Source organism: Coloeus monedula, assembly GCF_965178545.1.
Source record: "Coloeus monedula genome assembly, chromosome: 3".
In the NCBI taxonomy this organism is placed as follows: domain Eukaryota; kingdom Metazoa; phylum Chordata; class Aves; order Passeriformes; family Corvidae; genus Coloeus; species Coloeus monedula.
In genome coordinates this window covers 24772040-24788498 of record NC_138783.1, presented here as the reverse complement: position 1 = coordinate 24788498, position 16459 = coordinate 24772040, and the positions used below count along the sequence as shown (strand labels likewise).

The 16459-nt window shown below is 45.2% G+C and overlaps 1 protein-coding gene across 3 annotated transcripts in view; it reads right to left on the bottom strand.

Moving 5' to 3' along the window:
- Positions 1-16459, bottom strand: part of LSAMP (limbic system associated membrane protein) — a gene marked incomplete at its 3' end in the record, with an annotated part of 307230 nt that overhangs the window by 15976 nt on the left and 274795 nt on the right. Inside the window, exons 5-7 of one of the 3 annotated variants that reach the window (XM_082278778.1) lie at positions 14841-14961; positions 13744-13892; positions 7706-7745 (exon numbers count right to left, since the gene is read on the bottom strand). In XM_082278778.1, coding sequence (XP_082134904.1) covers positions 7706-7745; positions 13744-13892; positions 14841-14961 — 310 coding nt within the window. The remainder of the gene's footprint in view (positions 1-7705; positions 7746-13743; positions 13893-14840; positions 14962-16459) is intronic. The other 2 variants (XM_082278779.1, XM_082278780.1) reach the window with 2 other exon arrangements.

The following is a 16459-nucleotide window of genomic DNA, read 5'->3' as shown; positions in this document are numbered from 1 at the left end:
AAGGTCGTGGTGTTCAAGAGCTGTCTGCTTACACCATTTACCCTGGAGCTGCTTTACAGTAATCCTAGTCTAAAATTGAATTGTTATCCTGACCAGTGAGGTTGGTGGTGGCTAGAAGACCACCTTTGTTTCAAGGTTACACAGATCTTTCATCATCAGATCTGTCCTGTGTGTATAAAAAGTTTCAATGTTTTCTCATAGCTGAAGAAATTGTTATCCCACCCTTTTCATTTCCCTAGCAACTGGAGATTTATTTAAAAAAAAACCACCCAGCCCCCAAACCCCACCTTCCCCAGCAACTGATACAAAATCAGATACTTAAAACTGTATTGTCTTCAAATCACACATTAAAGATTCTCATTCTACAAGCAAAACATCCAAAAAACCACATAGCACAGACTTTTTCAGGAGTCATTATGGGGAAGATCTGACTTTTTCTGCTTTTTACTTTCCTAGGATAAAGCAATCCCTCTCCTTCTCACCTCTCAAGCACTTGTGTAGGGCACAGCAGACCAAAGGTGATGCCAGCACATAACCCAGTGTCTCAATAGAAGACAAACAGCATAGCTCCCCTCACCCAGAGCACACACAGCCCTCGGAAGCAGGTTTGCTAATTGGAGGCTCTTGAACCTCTTGAAAAATTAATATTTTCATCAGTTTCATGTCTGTCTGTTTACTCACTTCATCCCTGCTATGGTTTTCTACAAGCTTTACTGGATATGTGGCATGGGAAAGATATGAGTGGCTGTGGACAGAAATGAAGAGGCAGGGGACATACCTAGGGGTGACTGGAGCAGAAAAATAACTAAATTGGGGTGGAGAGTGACCAGTGTGCTTGAGGTTACTCTGGTACTGAAATGCAGTCCTACTGCAGCCTCTGCCCTTCCTGTCTTTCTCTAGTATCTGCAGAAGAGTATCCTCCCAGCCTGCCCTTGAGTCTTCTTAGGGATATCACTCTCAGTGTTTCAGCGAGTTAGAGATGTCATGACAGTCAAGCTGGGCCCATGGGCTGGTGTATGTCTCTGAAGTGTGAGGTCTAAGTAAATAGTACCTTGTGTTCCCTGTAGTTCTCATCAAAATATGGAAGTGTCCATGTGTGTGCAGTTCCAGAGTGAGGCTCCTGGTCACCATAACACCCTAGCAGTGCAAGCATGGCTTTAATTCCCAGGCCTGGGAAAAACCGGAGCAGAAAGCCATCATGGCTTCCCACAGCCCATTCCCAGACCAGTGTTAAAAAGGGAAAGTTATTGTAGCTTACACAGGCAGCTGAGCTGGCCTTCAGCTGGATGAGTTGGAGCAAGGGGAAAGAGGCAGGAAGCTACTCCTGTTCCTCATTAGATGTTCCAGGGTGCCTGGAGATTGCTCAGTGCCTGTGGGCTGTGCCTCTGAGCACAGGGTGGGTACGGTGACGTGGCTGGGGAGCGTCCCCATGGGTCAGTGTGCCTGTGTAGCTGCAACACCTACCGTAGGGGCTGCCTGACCGGGCCCTGCTGAAGCCATGCTGCTTAGAGCACATCCTTCTCCAGGGCCTGACCCCATCTCCCATCCATGCATGCACTCCCCAGGCTGCAGGGGGACATGCAGGCGATGCTGGGGAAGGGCCAGGCACATTGCTCCTTGCTCACCTTGCCACGAGGCCTCTCCCTTTGGCAGGGGAGCTCTCCTGACAGACCTGCTCGCCCATGGGAGCGAAGGCCTTCCAGGACTGCTCTGCTTTTTCTGTGAGCCTGATGTCTTTGGAATGGTTGGGTTTTTTCCCCATGCACACCCTCCCTCCCAAATCCCACACCTCCCTTCTCCTTTCTGGTTGTTTTTGTTTTTAGAAAGAGCGCTTAGACAGCTGTATTAATCATGCAAGCCCAGCCATGTGTAATGTGCTTTATCAACAGCAGAGCAGACACTGAATGGCAACCGGTTCACAAGCGGGCCCAGTGCACTGCCTGAGCTGGGAAGATAAACCTGCAGCTTCCTAAACCAACTTACCGTCATGGGTTAGTGAATGGAGAGACTGTTCACTTGGGACAATAACCAGAGGGGAGGCCAGCTTGTTGGGCAAATTCTTGAGTGGTTTACACTGGAAATGGAAGGGCGAAGAGGAGGAGGAGGAGGAGGAGGAAGGTGGAAATTACTCTTTGGTCATTTTTTCACAGGGATTGGAGGAATTTTTGTGTGTATGTAGGCATTAAATCAAGGCAACAGTGGCAGTTCTTCATCCTCCTCTTTGCTGCCCTCTGCAGTTCCAGCCAGCCTGTCTGGCAGCTCAACACAAGAAGGAGAGCAAGAGGGAGAGAGCAAGGATTGAAGTACACCTGCTGTGCAGTGGGAATAGGTTGCCTTCAATGTCTCCAAAGGAGGAAGTTCAGTTGATGACTTCAGAAGCTCATATAACATACAGATGGTATCAGGCTATGAATGTCCTCTGGGCTGGGGATATCTGGCTCAGGAGGGTTAGAGCCTGCCCCAGCTCTGTTCTGCAGGGTAATCTGTCCATGCTACAGCAGTAACACTATCACTGTGCCTATCAGACAACTGATTGTTCATGGCTGTCACTCTTCCATGGGTTTGTTTCTAATCTCTGCAGTGCAGTTATGTGTTTTCTCCCCCACTGGATCCACTCAAGCTCCACTCTCCCACCTGACTGCTGTGCCCTGACCTTTGTTCTGCAGGGCTGTTCTGCATGCATGCAAAGCCACACCGGTGACTGCACAGACCTTGAAACATCTTCCTTATCCCACTGCAAGGACTCAGATTGGAGGAATATCTTTCTGGGACTTCCAGACTCAGTTCCCATCCTCTGCTGCTGATCTTCACTCACTGGATTCTCCACAACACTGTACTATGCAAATATATACAACCCAAGGCTCATTTTGGAATGCATCAGTCTAAATTAAAATAATGAACAGAAAGTACAGAAACAGATCAGGCAGTAAAGCCATTTCTCTTTCTTTTCCCCTGTGTCTCTCTTTTTTCTCTAACAAAGCTTGTTTCTTTTCTCTACACATTTTTTTTTTTTTTTTTTTTTTGGGAGGGGTGGGAAGAAGCAGATTGGTTTCTAATTTTTTTTTAAGCAATCTCAACAAACAGAAGCTGTCTGTTGCTATTCAGCAAAACCCACCAAGCAGTGTTGGTAGCTTGGCATGAATTCTTGGCATGTCTCTTTTTCCCAAGATGCTGTTTCTGTCTACAGCCATACTGCCTCCTTTTGGAAGACACTATCATCACCTCTGACTTTGGTATTACTCACTTTAAACCACAGAGTCAAAATAAGCTACAGTGCCATCCCTTGCCTCGTACCTATGAAATAGCAAGAAGCAATTACTATGATGTTGGCTGCCTGCCTTCACCCTGCCTTGTCCTTCCTGTTCCCTTGGCCTGAAAGCCCCACAGGCTTGGCACCCAGTGCAGTCCCAGCCCTCAGTGCCTGCAGCCCTGGCAGGGACTGGCACTGACCCTGAGCAGCAAGAGAAGCTTGGTCTGTCTGAGCATCCATCCTGCAGGGCCAATCCCTTCTGCACTCAGAAATGGACAGTGAGCTCTTTGGAAAATTGGCATGGATACCACCCGTGGGAAGCAAGGAGAACTGTGAGTTGTGCTTCCCACCCAGGCCAAGGGCGTGATCAGCTGACAATGCCCAGGGCTCAGACAGCTTTCAGGGAAGTGAGGCATACCCTGAGTAGTCAGGCACACATCACTGTGGAGTGACCAGTAGAGCTGAAGTATGTCCCTTGAATACCTTAGGATTTATGGGAATACCAGACTTGCCATGGCTCCAAATATGCCCTCATGTGCTTGGTGCCTATGGCCATTATTTTTTTCTGCTCGTTATTTTTTCTCCATTTCTCTGTCAAGATCACAAAAAGACAAGATTGTCTATCTGGGCCTGTTTATGCTATGGCTTCCCCAGCTTTGCCAACCAGTTTGTCTCAAAGACCTGAAGGCCTGGATTTTCACTGACCCTTTTTCTAGAGCCCAAATGAGAAAGCACCCTCAGGCCTCAGTGAAGAGGACTCCAGAGGTGGATGGGTCCTTCAGCTGGTCACATCATACTGGGAGGGCTGACTGCCTAGTGAGCAAACCCCCATCAAGTGGTAACCCTTTACAGCCTGTAGTCTCTGTTGTAATCCCCCACGCTTCTCTCCTTAGCTTTGATGGACTCAGCTGTCAGAAGCACAGGGACCTTTTGCCAAAGCAGACCCTGCTGACACGAGAGCAGCCAGCTCAGCAGAACTGGCAGGGCCATGCACTACAGAAAGCAAAAGGAGAGCAGAGATGGGTGGGAGGTGACCACTGCAACAGAGGAGCTCTCTTCTGCACAGTTGGACACCCAGAGAGAGGAAAGAGGACTGAGAGGGTATTAGAAAGAAAGATGCTCGCTGTTTCCCACTCTGGCCATCAGACCCAAATGAACATCTCTCTAGTCCCTTCCCCCAGCTCCCACCCACCTGATGAAGGCATTAGTGACAGTACAGGCTACACAGGCTACAGCTAAATGGAGACTATCTACGATCTACAGCCACACAGGGTCATTCTCCGATCAGTGCACGTTTTGGCAGAAAGACAGGACTCCTCATTCTCCTTTTCCCTCCCACTCTGCTAATTGCTAACACACTACTGCTATAAATCTTGTGTCAACCTATTGATGGCCATGACTTTGTCTGATCAGGCCCCAAAGACTGACACACTTGTTGCCCTGTGGGCAGCTGTGGATGTGCTGCTTTCTGAAACACCACATCCCCCTTGCATAGCTCCCAGGGCATCAAGCTAACCACACTGAGAAAGCCCCTACTTAGCCTCTGGCAAGCCCTCATCACAAAACTCCTGTGAGGAAGACGCACAGGTTTTGAAGCCCACTGGTCTGGCTACACCATTCTGATGTGGGCACTAGGTTCTAATCACAGGGGAAGGAGTCATGTTCAAAGGGCTAAGGACAAGGGACAATGAAGGACAAAGATGGAGCTAGTGCCATAATTTTGACAGGTCCCTTTGAGGTTCAACAGTGGCCACACTTGGCCTTCCATTGGCAGATGTGGTGTGGAATGAGCAAATTCTCTTCTTCCAGAAGAAAAATCCTTTTGAAAAAGCACCTGATGATGCAGTAAGGCCCCCGCTTGGTGACAGCCAGGTCTTGTGTCAGCCCATTATAACATGATGTTACGATGCAGACAGAAAGATGTGATGATGTGGCATCATCCCAGAAGACATTTCAAGGCATTTTGAGTGCCTGGCTGCAGAATCAGGAGGGCTAGAACATTTTTCAAGGACAACTCAGTTGAGAGCTGAATCAGCTGGACTCCACCAGCATTTTAGGAAACTGTCTCATCAAATTCAAGTCCAATTTGTTTAGTTGAATGGGCTGCTTCTGAGTCTCCAGCCTGCCTGAAAGCAAGATGTTTCCACAGCAGCCAGCTAATGATAGCAATGCTTAGCAGGACTACAGCTCTCTTTGTCTCAAATCACCTTCCTTTTAAATTAATGCTCAAAACCCCACAGGGCAGGGAAGTGTTACTGAGGATTAACAGAAATGAAAATTGAGGGAGAAAGAGGAAGAAGGCTGTGATTCTGGTCATTGAGGAATGGCTTAATTGAGGGTTGAGGACTACAGTTCAGAACATCAACTTATAGGAAGAAAAAGGTCTAACAAAATTTAATGCCCAAGATTTCTTTGAAGGTGAGCAGCACAGTAAAAGGACATGCAAAAAGCACCAGTATCTGTGCTGAAGGCCCACAGTGGAGAAGCTGGTAGGGGCTTTCAGAAAACAAGTGAGGTCCAGAGTATTTAAGATCTACTTTCCCCCTCTGCAAAATCCTCTTGGCATGTCCTGAGTCACTGGAGATATACCAGCATTTGGCACCTCAAATTCCTGGAGACTCCTCACAGGAGTGATGTCCCACCAGGACGTCCTTCAAGATGATCTCAGGAGACTGGGGAGCAGTAAAAAAATAACAGCTTCAGAGATGGAGGGGAAAGTGTTTTAAAGGATCAACTAAAGCTGTGCAGGATGGCCTTGGCAAGTTGATTAGGAGGTGTATTTGTAATGGGAATCCTGGCCTTGCTCACTCACAGATTTTGCTTTATCATTTAGCTTAATGGGCTCCTAATTCAAAACCAGCTGTAAACAGGGCTGGCTATGAAAAAAATTAACACTGCCTGCCTGTGGAATTTAAGGATATATAATAAAAATAATCATAAAACCAAAGAGCCCTGGGTTTTTCATCAGACAAAAATATTTGTCATTGAAAATTCTGCTTAAAAAAAAGAACACCTAAAATTGGAAAACTCCTCAAAACCCTACATCCGAAACAGCCTCAGCAACTTTAATTTCATATCCAAGCACAAGTTTCATTTGCAATACATAAGATAATGGTGTTTAATTGGATTTATTTTTCCACAGTAGGTTCCCAATGGCCTACTTTACTCCTTTTCTCAGCTCCTTGAATGTTATTTACAAATCACTCTCTGGGATTTAATTTTAATGGTAGCTTGATTTCCACCTCCCCCCTTCCTTTTTTTTTTTTAGGTACTTTTCTTTAATTGTATTTGTGGATTTGCCTTTTAAATAGGCAATTGTGACTACATCCTGAGCCTGAATAAGTTGCCAAGAGCAGAGCTTGATTTGAAAACGGCAGAGTAGTTAAACGGAGCATGTGTAACACCCAGCATTTATTGTTCTTTTCATGGGAGTACCTGCAGGTGCTTTGTTCAAGCAGGTGCTCTTTTGCAAAACAACATGGGCTCCTAATAACACTCTATCCCAAAGCTCCGTGCAGACATTAACAATTTAGGTCTCTGAGCAACCCATAAGTTGTGTGCATCTTCCTCATATGGCAGTAAAATAAAGATACTGAGGAGCTGTAGGCCAAGATTTTTTCAGTGAACACAGGGATATGCTGCCTTATGTTGATTTAGTTTCAAACACCACTTTCAAATGCTGTAGCCTGCTTTCTGGCTTCTGTGCTTTTTCAGAATGAAAGGATCACAACCACGTCCCAGATCTCGTATGGATGTTGGGACCATGCTGCCTGCACCCGAGGCAGGAGTGGGCAGCACAGAGACAGAAAAAACACCCAGACCCTGTTTTGCCTCCATACCTTCTTCCCTTTTGGAATAAAGCAGACAGTAACACCTCACCATGTGCCTCTTTTCATGCTCTCTGCCTCACGTATAGGGCTATGTGACTGGAAGACTTGGAGAGGTAGGACAACAGCATGAAAAAACAAAGTGTTTCATGGTGGATGATAGGATGCTCAACTAGAGTGAAAAAAACCTTCTGGCAGTGTTTTAACATTTAGTTTTCTCTGTGTCCTTTCCACCGTCTCTGCAAAAATTTAGTTCTGCTTATGCTTTTGATCCAAATCTGAACAAGTGGGCAAAGAGAGCTTAGGATGAGAATTTGTTTTAGGAGTAGGTCTGCAGGGAGATTGAACCTCATTAAAGACTGTCCAGACCTGGGTGACAACACAACATCATGGCTCAAAGCTTGGTTAAAGGTTGTTGCTGTTCAGTTGATTGGTTTGTTGAAGAGGGAGGGGGGAAAGGGAAGGATGAGGAAGGTGAGCAGAAAAGACAAAATGACACCTAAATGAGAAGGGAAAGCCCTTATCTTCCTACATTTCTGAGCTGTTTTGCCCATGCCTAGCTCTGAGCATTTGTCAGGATGACGGAGAATGACCCGGCTAAAGAGCTACTTCAACATAAAACATATACTGACCTGGAAAAGGATTGGGGAGTGTGGGTAAAACTCGTTCTAAGGGGGGAAAAAAAACAATAAGCAACATGCAGGAGAAAAGGACAAGCCACTTTTCACACCAAGCAAGCAGCAGATACAAACCTGATGGAGTTGTCCATCCCCAAATTAAATGAACTAGAGTAGGTTTCATATACAGAGCATTTTGCTAGCAACATGCCTAATACACATCAACATCCCTTGGGACTGGGAGTCAGAAAGAAGTAATTTGAAAAACTAAACAAATAACAGCCAAACAGCAAGAGGGATTAAGCACCTGCAGTGAAGGTAATTGGAGTTGATGCGCCATATCTTCCTTCTGACTTTTAAGGCCACCCATGTCATCACTCTACAGCTCCTCTTAGCTACACCTCTGCCTAGAAGCTAGTCTTGGCAGAGAGGTGAGTTGTGGAAGTCCTCCATGAGTAGTTGTTGCCTCCCCAGAACCTTCTCCACCCTGGATTCCTTGACAATGAGAGGACTCTTGAGGATCTGTGCATGGGAGCAGTCACCCTGGTGAATCCTCAAGGGCACTCTGCTCCTTTAGAGTTTTTGTCCTCTGAGGGGAACAGAGTTTTTGCAGACTCGTCATCTTCCAGTTGTGCACAGAGCCTGCTCTCTTGTTTATAGGGTTTTTATAATGTGTCCTCGTTATACGTCACAGCAGCACTTTGACATACGTCACTGCTGGCTTCACGGTTTGCTTCTTCCACAAAAGGATCCCAAAAGAATTGCACAGACACTGAGGGAAACCAGTATCAGAGACCTCAGTCTAACAGTAGTGCTAAGTCTGCTTCGCAGATGGTGCAGGTGATGCACAGAGCAAGGAAGCAGTTTGCCCAAGGTCAAATGCTGAACTGTTGGCAGAGCCAGGCACAAAACCAAGAATACAAGGTCCCCAGGCTTGACTATTATCACTGGGTCTCCTTTCATTGCCTTTGGAGCTTGCTGGATGCCTTGTACTGACTGAGACAAGTTCCCACGCATGGACTGATCCATAGGTAGACATTTAGCTGCAACAGCTGGTAAGCCTGGGGCAATGAGTTGTCTCCTGGCTTACCTGCTAACATCACAACTGATGGACACAGAGCTTGGCAGGATAAATCAGTAGTCCACTATTATTCTCTGATCACCTAGGCCCAGCTATTTGGAGGCTAATGGTCTTTCTACAGTATCCTTGGTTCAAAGAGTGAGTTTCTGCCTCACTGGAGCTCATGAGGATTGAGTAGGTCAGGCCCATCCCTATGACACTGGCAGAACTCCTCCCCTCACGGTGGTAATGGAGTTGTTTGAATCCACAGCAGGCACAGGGGAGATCAAATACAAGTCTAGCCTGGATCTCTGTGTTTATGTAGCAACAGGGGACCATTGTTCTGCGAAAGCAGGCTGTTTGTGCTGACAAGACTTCCTTGTTATTTAGTTTGGTTAAATAACTCAACTCCCCTTTACCTTCTTCCTGCACAGCAGGCTGCAGGCTGCACAGCATAAGCAGTTAAAGCAAAGCACTATGGCCTCATTATCATGCTGCTTTCTATTCAAGGACTCTATCTCTGTTCCCCTCTCCCACTGTGTGCTGCTTTTATTGTTCCACCCTGGCTCATTAGCAGTGTCTCAGCCTTGCCCCCTCTGACTGTCAGCCCAAACCACTTTCCTGTCTCCTGAGTCTCCCCGTTACTGACAGCCCTGGGGAAAACACGGGGTCTGCAGTAGGAGGGATTTTGGCCACAGTTAAGGTTCCAAACCCCAGCAGCCACCACCGTAACCAAATGCTCAGGCACAACAAAGCGTGGGCAGAACGGAAGGAGGGGTGTCAGCGTGTGCACACTTGTGGCAGGATGCTAACAAATAATGACAAGTTGGAGGCTAACACCAGCTCCTAGGAACATGCCTTGCTGCAACCAAAACTGCTAGGCTCCACCTGAAGCTTCTCAAGTTGGCACTGTCTTGTCAACTTCTGCTTCACCTGTGCGTTTGCTGATTCCCCAAAGGGTGCAGAGAATGCAGCAGGGGACCTGCTGATGGTGACAGTCTCCTATAACTGAGCCAACTGAGCCAGCAGGACTGTATCAGGATGTGCAGCACTGTGCTGATGTCTCCTGTTTCAGACTATGGGATGGGCTAGCTCGGCAGGAGGCAGAAGGCAACTAATTTGGAAAAGCTTTTTTTTCTTTTCTCTGCTTTGCTAGAATGCACCAGGTACTGCACATGCTTCTGTGTGCCTGTGGAAGGGTGTGTGGGTTTGCTTACACATCACACAGGTGCATGTTTTCATATACATACTCACCTACACATAAACCTATGTTCCTCCAGCAAATGTGTATCTGCTATGTGTATATGTATATATATACACATGTATATAAACATTTGTGTGTGTGTATATATATATATACACCTCTGTGTAGCATGTGTTAAGATACAAATTGTGACTTTCACTCATGATGCTTTTCATAGCACTGGTAGGTGAGTAAAACAAAAAGAAAACATGTTCCCTACCTCCTAATACACTTGGAGGAAGAACCCTTTCCCTTCAGTTGTGTCACCGCTTTTCACCTCTGTTGCTCTGTGATGGCAGCCCTGGCTTTGCCTCTCTGTCAGGTGATTTTCACAGAGATGTGTGTTACTGTCCCTTTTTTGTGCTTGGTGTTTACAAACCCTGCTCCCAGGCTCTGCAGAGCTGAATCAACCTACTGGCTCACCAATGCTGCCAAACATGGTCCTGCCTCCCAGCTCCTCATACCCACAGATGTGTTATACAGCTTCCTCTCCTGCATGGGCTTTGGTGCCTGTTGAGCCCAGCCATGAACTAGTTCAGCTCAGTACAACAAAAGAAAACATTTGGGGCATTTTAGAGAGATGAGCAGTAAAGCTCAGTTACTTATTCACTGGTTTAGCAGGTTGGACTGGCTCAGTGGGCTGTCCACTGGTGGCAGAATAAGTGAAACAACAAAACCATGTGGCACAGAGCAGGATGAGCAAAAGGACTGGGAGGGAAGGGATGCCAGAAAGCTATTAGATCAGTTGTATCATCAAACTGTTCCTGAGTACCCTCTCTACAAACATATTCCATATTTGCTGTTGGAGACAGTTTCCTGGGTAAGTTAAACCTTTGGTGGGGCCGTATTTATGTTGTAAACTCAGTCTCCAGGAGTGAGGGATATAAATCTCTCCACCTACAGCAGGCAATCCTGCTGCTACATCCTTTAAGGAAGATCACTAGCTATCTATTCATACAGCTCAAGGGAGCTGCTTTTGTATTTTAATGCATCTTCTATCTATGACATTGACATCTAAGGCACTCAGTCTCTCTGAGAGTTTTTCAGTGCTGACTGAGATTTCATGAAATGGTAGCCACCAATTTTTCTCTATTGCTAAACTGTTCTTTCATATCATTTCGCTCACTCCCTGTCTGCCCTCCACCTCAGGCGAAGCTGCCAGTACCTCATTATTAACTCTCTGGTTGTTTCTTCACTCCTTGCTGCCATTCTTTTTTGTGCTGCAATGGGACACTGAGGAACCATCGCTGTACTTACCTCCCCAGTGGGATGTTGCCCTACAGTGAGCTTGTTCTCTATTTAAAAAGGAAATAAAATCTCTGATTCCAGGGATGAAAAACACTCCCAAGTATTTGAGTATCTTCTGTACCTTGCAAAAACTTGGCACTGCCTTATTTTTCTGTCTGGGTGTGTGGCTGGGAATGCGCATTACCTGTTATTTCAGCTACCGTGTGATCACTACAGCATTTCTTTCATCTGGGCTTGTAGGTTTTTTTCAGTGGCTTTCTTTATCTTTATGATGCTGGATTCCCTTCACTCATTTCCCCCCTGATTTCTTAACCTTCAAAATACCAGCTGTAGTCTGCCTGAATTTATTTTTTTCTCTCTCTTTCTCTCTTCCACACTAACTAGAAGAACAGAGATATCCTGAAACAATATGAAGCAATTGCACACTGCAAAAGTAGGGATTAACCAAGCAACAAAAACAAGTTAGAAAGAGTTCACTGAAAATCATCAAATCTCTCTCAGCTCCTGCACCTCCATTCTCCTGGCTCTTGTGAAGTTCTCTAGTGTCCTCCAGTATAAACAAGCCTTGAATTTCTAAAAAATTATAAACGAAATCCAACAAGTTGAGGGAAGGAAAGTGTTCTTCATACATGTCAAAAGGGGGCTAAAGTAGGATCCTCACTGTTGCAAGTCATCTTTATGAATGTCCACATTTCCTCCTGGACTAGTTAACAGCAACTGTGCAAGGTTTCCTTGGGTCTCTCACAGGTTCTGCCACTCATTTTATGACCATGGGTAAACCACTTCTTCACTCTGTACCTTAACTTCCTACTGCAAAATGGTGCTAACAACATTCACCCATTTCTAAATGACTTGTGATATTAAAATATTTATTCATTGCTAGCAAATCCTTTGAGATCCTTTGAGGTGAAGTTCTGAAGTCATACAAAATGCTTCTCTAGCAAAACTAACCCTCCAGCTAAAATCATATGTGCATATATGCATTATTGAATTTCATTTTATTTTTTGTTTCAGTGATGCATTTCAGTTCATCTCTGTAACAGGAACCAACAGAGAGGGCCAAATTTAGAATTCAGTCACAAATAATGGATTCTAAACTTAGAATTATATTAATATCAGCAAGAACAAATCTGGAGTATTTGAAAATTGTGTTCCAGATTGCTGCCTGAGGATTTTTTTTGAATCTCATGACAGTCACAAGACCAGGGTGAAAAGACTTTCAAAGTAGAAATTTGCTTTGTGTGCTGCAATGCTACAGGAAGTCAAATATATGTTCTTTTATGATAATATCTGTTCTTTAGAAAATAACTGCCACAAAATATAGCCAAATTTGCAAAACTTCAAACTGCCATGAAATAAATCCAAAGGTGGTAGACAAAAAATGCCCATGGATTTATCCTTTTGCACTATATCTGTTAACCAAACTGCAGTTTTGGGGTGTTTTTGTGGTTTGATTAATCTGACCACACAGAGCAGAAACTAGACTAAACTGCATCCCATACAGACTGCTTTATACAGCTTTTTTTTTTTTTTTTTCTGTTTAAAAGGACATGCAGGTCGTGGCATGAGTGTTTTAATTCAATTTGGGACCGTCAGAGGAACACTGCCATCAGTCACTTTTGTGTCTGCGTGGCCATTTGAGTGAGTGGGTCATTTTGCTGCAGTCTATCTCTGATGCCAATAACATGTGGGCCAAGTCTAGCCCAAGTTTGAGACCTGGAATTAGGAACTGCATTTTGAATACACCGCAGTTTGTATGTGTGTGTGGATGGTCGGTGAGGGGAAAGGGCTCTGTTTAGGTTAAGGTTTGAATCAGCTGCAAAATTCAGAACCAGCAGGAAACTCTTCTCTAGAGCTTGGTCTAGTCCCAGCCTCTGTCTGTTTGTACTTACTAAGACAAACTCAGTAACTGAAAGGTAGCAGAATGAGATCCAAGGAACCTTATTCCATGTTTCATCTGTTGATTACCTTTTTCCCCATGTTCCCTATGGTATATCCCTTTAAAATCATTCTGTCTTTTCTCATTTCTGTCCCTTCCAGTTTCAAACCAATTTCTCTTTTTCTTGACTCTGTCTTGTTCTCCTCAGGCTCGGTGGCTAGTTCTCTCCATCTCTCTGAATTACTTGTCATTTCTCAGCTGTCATAGATCCTCCGAGCCCTGGCCTTCTGTCTACTTATTAAAGGGGCTGTCACTCTAAAGGGTTTTTTGTTTCCAGCTTTAAAACAAACACATTTTTATTATTTTAACAAAATCTGTCTTCAGCAAAGCCAGTCAATCAAAGGGCCTGACTGTAAACCTTTTGATTTGGCTGTGTTTGTGTTTCAAGGCAAGTATGAACACGTAGGTATCTGAAGCAGAGTGCTGCAAGCCAGGTCATGGCTGAAGGTTTAAGGGTGCTGGGTTGTCAAGAAGATGCCTTCCTGAGTTTTGGCCACCGTGTTCTTCCTACACAGCTGTGTCTTTGCGAGAGCCTCCCTTCACCCTCTCCCGTACTTACTGTAAAGGTATAGGCTGGCATTTGTGACTCCCAGCTTGTTGGCAGCCACACAGGTGTAGTTCCCGTAGTGTTCCTCAGTGACATTGGCCACCATCAGCAGAGACTGGCTCCCCGTGCTCTTAATCTCCAGACCATTGGCGCTGTTTATCCTGGGAAGACAGGAGGAGAGGTGTATAGGGCAACAGCAGCTGTGGACTGGGAAGGAAATCCCTCCTCAGCACACAGCAAACCAAAGTCATTCAGCCCAGCTGGCAGGTGAGGATAGAGGGAAGCAGGGAGGAGATGCGAGAGGAAAGAGAGCAGAGAAGGCATGGATGGAAAACAGGAAGAGGGAATGAAAGGAACACAGGAGTTCAGTGGGATGAAATGCCACTGGTAAAGCAGTGGAGAACCAAGGAAAGACAAGGGAAAGGGAGGAAGCATTTACCCAGCACTGAGTCACTCTGGAAGTGAACACACCATGGCCAGCTGAAGGCTAGTCTGTACTTAAACAAAATATTCTTAGTGGAACACACTGATTCACAGTATGCGCATATACCAATGCTGAGTCACCCCTGAACCTGGGCACCCTGTTCAGGGCTGGCTACCCTAAAATGTAGGGTAATAACACAACTTTCTTAATTCCAGATAAATGCTCAGGTAGAAAGGACAGATCCTTTTTCTCTTCTCATTTATTCTCATATGCAAGACTGAGAGGCCCAGGTCAGACAGGTGAGGGAATCTCATGCCTCAGCAGCTCCTTCTCCTAGAAGAATGCACCTAGAGCAGCATTACCTAATTTAAGACTAACACTACCTACTTTTTGGTCTGTATCATGGGCTACGTAACACATGAGCATTGTATTAATCAGGTGTTGGCCCATAATTGACTTTAAGGCAAGAGCTCCATCGTCTGCATTTCCATCAGCATCTCCAGTGCAGAGAGAAATTGCCTCCTCCAGCCATGACCACGCTGGCTCTGCCGAGTCGGATGGGACATTGTGACTCAAATGGATTGTAAGGAGCAATTTGTTTGAGAGGAGATGGGGAGGATGACAGGAAACCTCTTTTCAATGGACTAAAAAAGAGAGGAGGGAAGAGGCGAGCTAAAGGCCTCACCTGGTATCATCTCTGTACCACTCGAAATCAGGTGTGGGCACTGCTGATGCCTCGCACCGCAGTAAGGCTTGTCGTCCCGTGGCCGCTTCATTGCTCTTGGACTCTGTGATGGTGGGAGGGTCTGCAGGGAGGAAACACGTGGTCAGTCCACACACTTCCAGGTGGAACCAAACAGTGAAACTGCGTCAGGGCTGGCTGCCCCATGCAAACTGTACGGGCTACTGGAGGCCCACAGCAGCTCCCCCCTGGCACATTCCCCCCTGCTCCTCTGCAGAACACTGCTCTTTGAACACTCCCTAATGTACAACATTAGCAGCACTCCTCACATGTGCTTCTCCTCAGCACTGCTGAATAAAGTTCTGTCATAAATGCATAGGCATACACAGGCAGAGTTAAGGTTAATGATGGACTTCAGCAATTTATGAATATTTACCTATAGATGTCTAGTTTGCATGGCTTATTAGAGAGGAGAAGATGAGAGACTTCATCAAGGGTAAAGGAAGACAGCAAAAGTAAAGGAATAAAGGAATTTAACACTAGTGTGAAAATTATTTTCCATACAAACTCTTTGTCTAATGCCAAAACAATAATAAGAAAGGACTGAGGCAACATGTATGAAACAGAAATACATTTGTGGCCTGAAAGAGAAGAACTTTAGCATAAGCTGTGAGTGCAACTCTGAGAGCCAGTGTTGAGACACTTCCTTTAGGTGTCCAAGGTTACAAATCCTGATCAAACCTTCCTGGACATCGTGCTTTGTGACAAGCTCCAGATGGGCGTGCTTGTGACTGCTCTTCATGAAGTTTGCCCTCAGCAGAGGTGCTTCCACCTCCGCTTACTTTGAAGTCTGAGCATTGTGCCATGGGCAAACTAAACTAGGAAAATATATCGGTGTCCTCTGCTGGAGCTTGGTCTCAGTACTGGCTGGATACCAGGTAGGGTAGGCACTGGCATTTTCAATCCCAGCCCCATGTTCAAAATATTAAGCAATAAGCTTTACATGTTAAAAGGCAGAATTATTTCCACCTGGCTGCTGAGAGGGATCAAGGAATAAGTGCCTTGTCTCTCGTCACTAATACTTGCATGCCCTGAGATTACAGGGCTGCAACTCAGACAGATACTTTGCTGTGACTCAAGTTACCATAAAACACACTCCACCATCTGTATCTGTCCCAGAACTAAAAAAAAAAACCAAAAACAAACAAACAAACAAAAAAAAAACCCCAAAACGGATTGTGTCAGCCACAGGAAAAAAAAAAATCTGTCTGGAGAATGTATGGAAGGAAATTTGTTTGTGAACACATTAGCCATCTCAATATGATCCATTCCCTGACCTTAATCGGGATTTTATGCAGGGCTTTAGGGATATTGCAGTGCACCCTCTAACATCATAAATATTAATAAGTGTACATAAATAGAATCCTACATTGAAAGGCTGTGAGTTCATGTAAATATTTTAATTTGAAAAGGAGGAGGGATAATAAAAGGATAGCAAAGGTGATTTTTTAACCATTCTTATTTGATTTTTTGGTTTGAGCAGTGTATCTTCTTGCTGACTACAGAGAGACAAACCTTTCCATTTCATGAATCTGGCACAAGAGGTGAGTCACAGAATGAAC